Source organism: Oncorhynchus mykiss, chromosome 4, assembly GCF_013265735.2.
Source record: "Oncorhynchus mykiss isolate Arlee chromosome 4, USDA_OmykA_1.1, whole genome shotgun sequence".
Taxonomy (NCBI): Eukaryota; Metazoa; Chordata; class Actinopteri; order Salmoniformes; family Salmonidae; genus Oncorhynchus; species Oncorhynchus mykiss.
The window spans coordinates 16,349,082-16,361,234 of NC_048568.1; the positions used below are offsets into that span (position 1 = coordinate 16,349,082).

Sequence of the window (12,153 nt, forward strand, 5' to 3'; positions counted from 1 at the left end):
ATCCATGACGGCGTAGTGTGTTACTAATGGTTTTCTTTGAGACTGTGGTCCCAGCTCTCTTCAGGTCATTGACCAGGTCCTACCGTGTAGTTCTGGGCTGATCCCTCACCTTCCTCATGATCATTGATGCCCCACGAGGTGAGATCTTGCATGGAGCCCCAGACCGAGGGTGATTGACCGTCATCTTGAACTTCTTCCATTTTCTAATAATTGCGCCAACAGTTGTTGCCTTCTCACCAAGCTGCTTGCCTATTGTCCTGTAGCCCATTCCAGCCTTGTGCAGGTCTACAATTTTATCCCTGATGTCCTTACACAGCTCTCTGGTCTTGGCCATTGTGGAGAGGTTGGAGTCTGTTTGATTGAGTGTGTGGACAGGTGTCTTTTATACAGGTAACGAGTTCAAACAGGTGCAGGTCTGTGAGAGCTGAAATTCTTACTGGTTGGTAGGTGATCAAATACTTATGTCATGCAATAAAATGCAAATTAATTACTTTTGTTTTAGATTCCGTCTCTCACAGTGGAAGTGAACCTATGATACAAATTACAGACCTCTACATGCTTTGTAAGTAGGGAAACCTGCAAAATCGACAGTGTATCAAATGCTTGTTCTCCCCACTGTATGTCATGTGCCACTCTTTTCAGCCAGATAGGTTTGCAGTGAAGATCTCATCTCTCCAGTGAAAGGTTGCCGTTTAATCAAAATGTGTCACATTAATTCTGACAAATTCAAGCAATCCAGATTTCTAATAAAGCTGTCATATTCGCATCCTGTGACTTACTGTCTCCACTTTTCAAATTAATTCCAGTCATAACCTTTTGATTTATGAATGCATAATGTAAACGCTACAGGAGCTCTGACTTTTACAGAAGGAAGCACGCTTATTGTTAGCTCTGAAAAGCACTTGTTTTGGATGAATATTGATTTTCCAAGGAGAAAAGAATCTCCCTCTTGGTTGAATAATTCATTCTATTAATTGTCTGTGATTCACCTACCTTTTCTTTCCCCCTGTTCTTGGAGCGTAGTACGACAGGTCTTTTATGAGGTGATATCTGTGTGACGTAAAGAAAAAGAGCTCCACCTTACGTTTGCATTGATTGATTATTTCGAAGAGGATTTAGTATACCAGACCATTTTGCTGTTTATATATTTATTAGTATTGATCAGTAAATCTACTTCTTTTTCAGAACTAAAGGTCAAGCAAGCTACTCCTCCTCCAGAACAAGGTATATCAGAGCAGCCTGGTCTGTAGTGATCTGAATATAAGTGAAAAAGAAACAATTATAAATAGGGAATTGCACATTTCAATGATCTATTCCGCTCTATGTAGTCTTAAAGCTATGCATTCCATTTTTCAGTAGTGTGCCCTTGTATGCATTCGTCCAAGCCCAAAGAGGCCACAAGTGAGCCAACGGAGGGGAAAGGTATTTATATACCGATAATAGATCAATATCTTGCATGGTTATGGAGAAGTGAGAGCCATTCATTACTAACCCCTTTTTATCTTTATCATACCTTTGGCTGACCTTATTCTCATAGTAAGGGCTGTGTTCCCCTATGGACCAGATGCATTTGTATGACAAAATATTGGAGTGATTCTTTCTGCATTGCTTTAGTCTTGAATTCATCTTTGAATGTAGAACTGGCTGTAGAGAGAAGCTTTATAAATGTCAAGAAGTATCCTCTGACATTGAGAGGATCGTATGTGTAGTAGACTCAACATCTCTTTCTGTTTCTGACTTATGAGTCTATTGGCAATACTTAAAACTTTGGTTTGGCGATATCCGTGTTGTAAGTTCCATTTGTGGCTTAAATGGTGTTGTTGACATACTAACTCTCAAGTAATGCGAAGTCCATTGTTACAACTTGCAGTGTTTCTTCCAAACATTCATTTCAAGTTCAGTAATGACAATCCTCAGTGACTTCATATTGCGTTATGGTTGGCGTTTCCTTGGTTTTGCTTCTCAAAGTCGCCATCTAGAGGAAAAGTTTAGATAAGCCATGCATTAGGATGCATTTCACTAACTGACGGTATATCTGTGACATATAGCTAAAAGTGTCAAGAGGGAATTAGCCAGGGAAGGTATGTTCGAGTCACTTTATCCTTCGTGTGGTTAGGAATAGCAGCACAGTAGTGTATCTCTTCTTGCTCCCTACGGAGGGTGTTGGTCCCTGTTGAAGTAAGAGCTTATATAGAAGTAGAGGAACAGGAATGCAAAGTCATTAACAGGCCCAGAGCAGCACTCTCAATATATAACTCTCAATGTGTAGGGCGGCTGGTAGCCTAGCGGTTAGAGCGTTGGACCAGTAACCAAAAGATCGCTCGAATGCCCTATGGAAAGTACTGTAAACTGTGATGCATCCATGTATGCTGTAAATTATATGCATGCAGTAACGCTGGTCTCACGTTTTGCATGTTTTTGTAAGCTTTCACTTGAAGTGTTCAGGTGGAGTGTGTTTTTGTCTTAATAACATGTTTGTAACTGGAAGTACGTTGAGACCTCAGAGAGCATGGCAGTATTGAAGCTTGCTGCAATAGGCACAATGCTGGCCCCTGCTGTTTGAAAAGAGGCACATCTACATTGGTGATGGATACAGTATGTCTATATCTATACACTGCGTCGATGTGTGTTCTGTTTGATAGCGCTATGCTAGATAGGCACATTATATGAGCATTGCATGATAAAGTATGCACTCTGAGTTGTTGACTTTGTAGGATCTCAAGTGTCCTATTGCTTGTCTGAAACTACCTTTTTCAGAGTAAGATAAAAGGTTAAAGACAATCAAAATTTAACACTGGTCTGTAAACACATTCATATTATATGTGTTAGCTGAGTCCGAGCCTAATTTAAAATGTATTAATAATATCATTTTTCAAAACTGAACTTTGTGACATGTTTGACTATACCAATTTTGTCGTCCACAGTTAAAATGGCCACTCCCGAGAGGAAGAGCATGTGTTGTGAAGCTGAGATGTCATGTTGCTTTGAAAGTAGCTTTGAAAGTAGCATAGAGACTAGAGGGGACGGATGAACCAATTCAATCTTAGTGCAAATCTGTTGATCTTTATACTAGTGGAGGGTCTTTCATTCTCTTTCGGTTTGATCAGGTATCTTTTCAAAGTTAAAGATGGAACAAAGATCGAATTGTATATTCTTGATGGTTTATCAGCTTCACCTCTTTGCCACATTTGACATAAGTAGTTAGCTGTTCAATATAATAATGCCAATGATGATCTAAGCTATTTAAATGTTCACACATTCTTCATTTTCATAATTTAAAAAATATATAATATGGTTTTATTATAAAACAGCAATACATGCCTGAACGTGTTCTCAAAAAACTTGCTTCCATCTTTGGCATGCAACTACAGTGCTAAGCAAGAATGTGGACCGAATGTTCCCTTATGTTTTGTATTCTGCGTTCATTTTCAGAGGCAGAGCCCCCTAAAAAGGAACCAGTAATGAGAGCTAAGAGAGGTACTATGTGTTTTCTGTACTTTTACTGTGCATTTGAATTGTTGATCATACAGAATATTAGGTAAGGAAGAAACATGATGAAAGTAATAGTTGCTCGATATATGAGAAAGAACACCAATGACACGTATTCATGATTGATTTTCCCCTTTTCTGTCATAAAGAGCGTGACATGTGCAGGCCAGTTGACAAGCCAAAAAGGAGAGGTAGGAATCATCGCTGTTTGCAGCTCATTATCACATTTCTGAAATAGCAGATCAAAAATGTCTATAATATGAATGGCAAGTGATCTTGTGCAATAGCCTACCATATTGCTGCATTTCAACTGAATAACAGGGAAAAGCTGTTTGCAAGTTGTTTGAATAAAACAAAACAAAATGAAACAATGAATAAATGTAAATATTGTAAGATCACTTTGTGGCTGAATCTCTGTATCTCCAACTATGTAATTTAACCAGAGGCTGCAAGGAAATTGGAATTAGAAGCGGCGATCAGGAAGAGAGGTAGGACATTCTGAAATACAGTACAAGCCCAAGATGAATGACTTAGCCGTGTATATGTAAACATCTATTCAAATCTTCCTCAATGTCTTTTACACTGCAGAACAGTACATGCTTCTGTGTAGTTCGATGGAGGAAAGGGTATAGTCGATGATTAAAAGGTATTCTTTCTCAGTGCCTCCCACCATTCATCAGTTCTAGTGGGGAGATGAAGGTCTTTAGAGCGGCGGAGGTGGGAAAAGACTTCAAAGTCACCCATCAGATGTAACCCCATTGTACCGTACCGTTTCCCTTTCCCTCCTTTAGAACTAAGACTTAAAAAGGAAGCGAAGGCCACAAAGGAAGGTAACTCAGTCATGCAATAATCACACCGTGGTTTTAACAGTCCTTCTGTAAAGGTACTTGTGTTTGTCAAACACCTCTTTTTTTTATCACATTGCAGAGTCTCAACATGTAGATGCTGGGGTGCCTGCACCTGCACCTGCACCTGCGCCAGGTACATTTGTAGAGACAAAACGTTTAGGTACTGTAGCACTGTGTCATCTTAGGACACATTGCAGCAGTACAAGAGAACATGCAAGAATGAGAGAGAACATACAGTAGATACGAATCGGACCACCTTTTGAGCATGTTGTTTTTCTAACACGTACTTTGATAAAGCATTCTTTCAAGCAAAAGGTTATTGAATACATTAAACATATCGCAACGTATGTAGGTTCTGTATGAATGTGCGTTGTTGTATGTTGCAGTTCCCGCCTGTCAACCCACACCAGTCTACTGGCCATCATCATCTCCTGGCTGGTATTGTAAGTAGGCACTTATGCTCTAAAGCACCTCCTGAATATACTGTACAATATCAGTGGTATTTGTTTTTCTGTATACTGTATGTCACTCTTCTATTGCAGTATAATACAGTCCTGTACATGTCCAGGGTAATATATCCTTCTCAAACTTGACTGAAAAGGTGTTGATTCCATTTATCTTCCAGTGCATCATATATTCACAGACAATCCATTTCCACCTACAACTATGACAGGTATTTGGTATTATTTTCATTCTTGCCAATCAGGCATTTAATGTCAACATTAACAATATTTAAATGTGCCTGACATTTTGTTTGCAGAGCTCTGTGTTGTTATTTGGGCGAGGAGTTTCTCTTGACCATGTGACTCAACCAGGAAAACCTAGGGCTGAGTGATATTTGCGTCACAGCCTCTGTTTACTATATGTCCTTACGTCCTTATGGCCTTGTATAGGTTTCTAATGATTATCTCTGGGTGAACATTTGAGTAGTGTTAGCAACAACCATTTTGAAAATACTAAAGATTTACATCTTTAAACTGTTCTGTACTATGTTCCTTTATTGGTCTGTCAGCTCCTCGAGTTGCAGTGGCTTTTCCCAGCAGTCTCTTGGTGTTTCCTGGTGCTTCTCACCTCAAAGATCTTGTGTTTACAAAAAAATAAATACATGTAAAAGCCCTTAATTATTTTCAATTACATTCTGTCACATGAATTACTTTTCGTGCACCATATTCTATAACTTCAGTACCATTTAAGTATAGTACATGGTTACCAAGTATGCAATGAAAAGGCATTGTACATAGAAGTCTAACTGATCTGTTGTCTTGCTGTTTAACATTATCTAACGTCCCTGGTTTAGTCCCTAGTTGCTCACCACCTCAGCTACTTTTTTCTCCTTGTCGTCACATACAATTTTAACTAGCGAACCTGTTTGATTTTATCTAGAGTTGTACGTGATACATGATGAGATATGTCATCTGGGCTCCATTTGAATTTACCACTTCTTTCCATCATCTCCACTGCCCATTCCAACAGCTCATCCAGCTCAGCCATTTTACCAAGCTCCTCCAGCTTATCAAGCTCCTCCAGGTTATCAAGTTTATCAAGCTCCTCCAGCTTATCAAGCTCCTCCAGCTCAACCAGCACCAGCTCAACCAGCACCAGCTCAACCAGCTCAACCAACAACTCCAGTTCTACCGGCTGAACCAGCACCTGCACCAGCACCTGGACCTGCACCAGCTCCTGCACCAGCTCCATTGACTCAAGGTAATTATTATCTCAGAACGTAAACTCTAACTTAGTAGCTGATATTGGAACTAGGTCATCTTTCTCTAAAGGGACAGAGTGCTTGCAAATAATATGAATATTACTTTTCCACAAAGATAGAAACAATGCTTATATTCCCTCCATGTAAATTAAAATACTCATATTCAATTCAATATTTTATTTATTTATTGACCCTTTATACTGTGCTTGAAAGGAAACTCTTAACAGACTGTTTTTCCATTGAAGAACCACAGGCTCCCAAAGAAAAGGCTGCCTCCACAAAGAAGGGTACGAACATATTGTGTTGATTCAAAGGGATACACTTACATAACTTGTTCATGTCTGATCGGAACACATTCTTCTTCACTCTTAGTTCCAAAGGAAAAGACCAAGGCAGCTGCCTCAAAGACGGGTAAGAGACTCTCTACATACCAAATCATCCTTCACACTAACTGAAAACTGTATATGTTCAGTACTTGTTATGTAAATGAACTCAATGGTAAGAGTTTCAGTGTTAGAAGTTACTTCAGGCAAAGGTAAGATAGTTGCTTATAAGTATTACACCATAGCAGACACACATCGATCAGATTTTCTAACTATATTTTGTCAATCATTCATTTTTTTCCCCAGAGTCTCCTAAAGGAAAAGTTAAGACGCAAGGTAAGAGTTTGTACAATTGAACGGGATCATTGCTTTCTGTATTTAAATACAGTCAGATAGTTTCTATTTCTTTCTTTCCTTCTAGAACTTGCGGTGTCCAAAGGGAAGTTCAAACCAGCTGTTGTGAAGAAAGGTAAAGTTTTTGCTCCGTACATTGTTAATAACATGCTGCGTACTTGACTTTTATTTGAAAATGTTGACCATGATATTTTCATTCCAGGAGCTGTTGTCGCTGAAGAAAAGACAAAACCTTCCACGACAAAGAAAGGTACTTCAGCGTAGGTTGTAATATGTATACACAGGCATTTTATATATGTCTACCTTTTAGAGTTGTTCAGTGTGTGAATTTACGTTTTTTTTGGTCTGTGTTCTGAGTTTCAGAGGTTGTTGTTTCCAAAGATAAAGCTAAAACAACAACTGCCAAGAAAGGTAACAAATATATTTAGTTGCCATGGGATTCTCAGAGCAACATTGAGCTGTATGTATACTGTATTTTGAATGGTAAAGCATATTTTATTGTATTTTCCTTTGTCTCAGATCCTGTGGAAAAGGACAAGGACAAAATAACTCCTACAAAGAAAGGTAACATCAACTTAGATCAAGTTATTCCAGTCCACAAATTAACATATGTTCTAAGTGTGGATATATGTATATATTTTTTTAGAGCCTGCAATCTCCAAAGAAAAAGTCAAGGCAACCACTAGCCAGACAACCACACCCTCTACCAAGAAAGGTAATACTGTATTTCACAAATGTTAACCTGAGTAAATGCCCACCATGGGTTGTAGTTAGACACATATTACATGTATTGTTTCTATCAGAACCGTCTGCTGCAAAAGCCAAAGCCAAATGGTCGCTTGTAAAGAATGGAATAGCGCTTCCTACATCCTGCTTGGCTTAATTAACTTGTTCAATCAGGAGCCTTATTATCTTTGTGTTTTATTAGTATGTAATGTAATAAATAATAGAATCTCTGCCCTAGTTGTTTTCGAACCCGAGGCCCCTAAAGAGAAAGCCACTCCAAGAGTCCCCACTATGAGAAAAGGTAACCACACAAATGTAGTGGTGCCAATGGCAAAAGCCACCGGAAGAGTTGTCGCTATAAGACCCACGTCTACGAGAAAAGGTAGCCACACAGCAATTGAAATGTTTTTTCACACTAAATACAGATTATTTTCAGTTAGATACAATGAAAATTGGAATCAGGCTGTCTAACTTTGCTCACACTTTTAGGCCCTGCAATGAAGGAGAAGCTAACTCACGCACCTGAAGCAGGCACAGTAAAGTGCATCAGTCCCATCTATTAGGGTGCAGAGCAGAAACTGAGTATTATGTCTTTCACTGTTTTCTCTTTGCATTTTTACTACGTGGTACATTAATAGAAACGTCTTCCCATCAGCAAAAGAGAAACCGAAAGTGGCAGAGAGAAAAAGTAAGAATGAGTTGACTATGCTTCGAGTGGACTTTTGAGGGTTTTTTTTGGAAACAAACAGGTTAACACTTCAAGGGAAGTTACAGGTAGTTGCGAGCAGACACCCATATACTTCCAGTCACGGCGCTAATGTTAGTTAGCACTGGCTGGCGGACTTCATTCATACTGGTGACCAGGACCTACAGCGGTTTAACAGCTCTCTCCCGTTATGTACTCTAGCACCTAATGGTTATGAAACCTACAGGATGACCCATATTAGCAGAGTGGGAGCTTGGTTTTTTACACAATATATAATAATATGTCACTTGCAAAAAATCCTTCAGAAGGATGCTGCAACATCTCTAATACATCCAGTTTTTCCTCCAGTTATCTCTCGATGTTAATAAGATTGTGCTATTCCATTTCCTCTGTTGGTGAATACCGTCATCGCGTGCTCAACCCTCCATCACATTACTATGGCAACCCTTCCCCGGGGCCCACAACATGGATGAGTTTATTTCCTCGCTCAATTATTGTATTGGCTAAACAAGTATGAACAACCTCTGAAATGCAGCATACCGAATAACTGAATACGTGTTCTGCGGAGCATGGAGCGATCAGGTCACGTATGTAGGTTTGAGTCTCTCATACAGGCATCCTGATTGTCTCCACACTCTCCTGAGCAGTTAAATGTAGGGTTCAAATGTTTACCTGGCATTTATTTTTTTGTCTACCCTCAGCATATGTTCTGCTCCTTCCACCCAATGCCTAATTTCCTCCCTGTATCTAGACCATTACCATAGGATCCCTCTCTGAATTACCTCCCTGTATATCGCCTGCGGTTTGTCTGCATGGTAGAGCAAAGTGCCGATTTACTGACCTGGGTAATGGGTTTGGAAGAACTTCACTCCAGATGTACAGTAATTCCCTTCAAGGACTTGAACCCTAAAATCAAACACAAACAGTGGGACATCTGTGAAAACAAAACAAACATGGTTAACGCTATATGGCTTCGCTGTGTTTTGACTACATTGATGACAGGCATACAGTAGGGTGGAACAGGGTGTCATCTGGGTATTACATATCCTTTTGCATAGCTGATGAATCTATTTTCATTAGAATGAAGGAAGTGATTTCAACGGTTTTTAACTCCCTTGTCTAATTCCAAAGAAAGAACCTGGTAGCTTTGTGAGATTCTCAAAAGCTTGCCTTTAACCCTATAAAAAACACTATTCCATGCGATTTACCCTGGCTTTACCCTGAGGCTGTTTACACCAGCCAAAGACGAATTTAAAAAGTCCCCTTTGCATTCTTTTATAGAGCTTTATGCTGAAACGTATCTTGTAAAGGGTCACATGTTGGTGTTGTTGTAGAATGTAGATAGGCAAAACAGGTAGCTAATGAAGGAACATTTTATCTGTGGTGTTTCTTAGATTGGATTCTTATTGGGGTCAAAACCCAGACTCCTGTTGTATGTCTTGCTGCACTGCAGGCAATCCATTGTACAGCACTGAACCCGATTTATACGTTCCCACACAAGGTTAGGGAAAGAGTATGCGTAGAGTATGCGTAATGTAACATCATCAACGAGTTTTTTTTAATAAAAGATGGGAATCTATTTGGATTTGTGATATAGATGGACCCGATGACTGCTAAGACCGGCATGTTCCTACCGTTTTTGACGTTTTCACAGAGAGATTAGAATACATGTCACTCATATACATCTTTCCTCCTTGCATAAGAAGAAGACAAGGTGAAGGATGTGAAGGCATCAGGCGGTGGGTTCTGTTCATATAAAAGTATAAAAATGCTAGGATCTAGTTTGAATAGATGCTGCTACTGAATTCAAAACGGATTAGATGTTGTAAAAGCTAGCTACCGTAGCAACATCGACGCAGTATACCGTATCTGTTTACACAACTACAAACAGACTCTTCTTTTATCTTCCATTAGAGCGATCAGATATTACAGTCCTTGTTTGACTAAGCCTCATCCTTTAGCTATGGGATATTTGGGATGGGCTGCAGCCTTTCATTGCCAGGCCAACAACACTAGATTCCAGTAATGAACTGAGCTGAGGAAAAGTGGAAATCCGGTATTGACCATGTGAAATGCAGCCTATATCAAAGTGCGGCTGCCAAGACTTTTAATCAATAAACCTGAGGCAAATGGCTCAATTTAATGAATGACCTCAGGTCAACTAGAGTGATCAATCAATAGATTGTGATGCGGCATTGAGTTCTTCCATGCCATTTCAGTCCCTCCTCGACATAAATACGTAAAAGACTAGAATTGTTTACTGCGTGCATAGTTAATTCTCCAACTTTTATTGACGGTCACGTGTCAACGCAAGGTGCACAGATTGACTTATAGTTGTCATGAAACGCTTTAAACGCTGTTCGTGAATGACTTGTTCAAGTTTCAACTAATTCAAACGCTGTTTACATAATTACAGTTAAATAATACATGTACATGGTGCAAAACCTTTATCTGATCCCGGCATACACCAAAATGCTTGTAAATGTGTCATTGTATTGTTATTGTAAATGTACTTAATGTTTTTTTTTTCTTTCAGCCAAAGCTAAAGCCACACACTCTGTGAAGACGGCCCAGCCCACTAAACCACGTAAGTAAATGTTCAATCCCGAAGCAAGACATCTCCTTTCTTTCGATAAGCAGGTCACTTCCTGTCTTTTGTTTGTTTACCACGTGAATCCATGTAGGGCTTAATGCATTCCCTATCTTGCCTAAAAGTGGAGCAGCCACAAAGGAGGGGTTTCAAGGGTTTGAATATATCTGTCATGCTAAATAGCACCATCAAATGTGTTGTTTTTTTATTATTCATTGTTTTATTGAGGAGCTCCTTGTCCATGGATCAACCTTGTAAATGTCATATTATAATCACTGGATGCCCTCTTTTTCTCTATTATAGTGTTTTGTAAAGCGGCACATTTTTTATTGAATAGCATGCCACGCATAATGGTATAGCATTATAGTGATAGGTTAACTACATGCCAGCATCAGTTAACTTTCTCATGCTTATTAAACACAAAACACTAGTTGACAAGAAGAAATTGGATCTGTCAAACGCCATGACTTTAGACAAAGGCCCGGCAGAATTACTTTGGCTACTCGACAGCGCAGATCTGTATTGAATAAGCGTTGCATGATTCTCTTTCACATCAATCATTATGTACATTTCCCCGGAACAAACAACACATGAAAAATAAAACCAGTCTCTCGTCACTTGATTAGAGAGGACGTTTATGCATGGCAAAACTGCAATTACAGCCATGTCACTTTGTGTTACAGTTTGAAGAGAAAATGTTTGAGATTATAAGCAGAGTTTGAAGAACAGGTTAACTGGCATTTGTATCTTCTCATAGATAAAGCTGAGAAGGCTGAGAATACTAAAAAGACTGAGAAGGCTGAGAAGACTGAGAAGACTAAGAAGACTGAGAAGGCTGAGAAGACTGAGAAGGCTGAGAAGACTAAAAAGACTGAGAATACTGAGGAGACTGAGAAGACTAAAAAGGCTGAGAAGGCTGAGAATACTGAGGAGACTGAGAAGGCTGAGAAGACTGAGAATGCTGAGAAGTCTGAGAAGACTAAGAAGACTGAGAAGGCTGAGAAGAAATCTGTGAAAGAGTCTCAAGGTATGTTGGCTCAAAGTATCAAATGATACCTTTCCTCAAACAGTTCATACATTATTGATGTATTTTGATGATTTATGTTTGATTCTTTTTTCCTATGATTTCAGAAAAAGAAGTAAAGACCCCTGGTAAAGCAAGTGAGTAAATACCAATGCCTTGTGCCTGTGCTTGATTCAAATGAGAGATACGGATGTAGCATGGTGGTGCTCTGTCTAACCGTCTGATGCATTTACTATTTAGGATTATCTCAGTGTGTGGTCTCAGACTAGTAAAATCCTAATGTAATGCGTAAAACATTTACTGCTACGGTAGTCTGGAAGTGGGAATCATATACATGTGATTTTTTTATGATTTCATATGTACACACCATTTATACAATTGATGTGAT

At 39.2% G+C, this 12,153-nt stretch overlaps 1 protein-coding gene across 17 annotated transcripts in view; it reads left to right on the plus strand.

The window, feature by feature from the left end:
• Positions 1-12,153, plus strand: part of trdn (triadin) — a 48,715-nt gene that overhangs the window by 27,466 nt on the left and 9,096 nt on the right. For 10 of the 17 annotated variants that reach the window (XM_021600373.2, XM_021600374.2, XM_021600376.2 and 7 more), the window contains 22 exons: positions 1,186-1,224; positions 1,357-1,422; positions 3,433-3,477; positions 3,639-3,680; positions 3,933-3,977; positions 4,281-4,319; positions 4,417-4,470; positions 4,724-4,780; positions 4,963-5,010; positions 5,811-6,041; positions 6,288-6,329; positions 6,415-6,453; positions 6,672-6,701; positions 6,787-6,834; positions 6,922-6,969; positions 7,077-7,130; positions 7,239-7,283; positions 7,366-7,434; positions 7,684-7,827; positions 10,688-10,738; positions 11,499-11,768; positions 11,873-11,902. In XM_021600373.2, the coding sequence (XP_021456048.2) occupies positions 1,186-1,224; positions 1,357-1,422; positions 3,433-3,477; positions 3,639-3,680; positions 3,933-3,977; positions 4,281-4,319; positions 4,417-4,470; positions 4,724-4,780; positions 4,963-5,010; positions 5,811-6,041; positions 6,288-6,329; positions 6,415-6,453; positions 6,672-6,701; positions 6,787-6,834; positions 6,922-6,969; positions 7,077-7,130; positions 7,239-7,283; positions 7,366-7,434; positions 7,684-7,827; positions 10,688-10,738; positions 11,499-11,768; positions 11,873-11,902 (1,536 nt within the window). Of the gene's footprint in view, positions 1-1,185; positions 1,225-1,356; positions 1,423-3,432; positions 3,478-3,638; positions 3,681-3,932; positions 3,978-4,280; positions 4,320-4,416; positions 4,471-4,723; positions 4,781-4,962; positions 5,011-5,810; positions 6,042-6,287; positions 6,330-6,414; positions 6,454-6,671; positions 6,702-6,786; positions 6,835-6,921; positions 6,970-7,076; positions 7,131-7,238; positions 7,284-7,365; positions 7,435-7,683; positions 7,828-7,934; positions 8,028-10,687; positions 10,739-11,498; positions 11,769-11,872; positions 11,903-12,153 lie in introns of those variants that run through there. The other 7 variants (XR_005051471.1, XM_021600381.2, XM_021600375.2 and 4 more) reach the window with 7 other exon arrangements.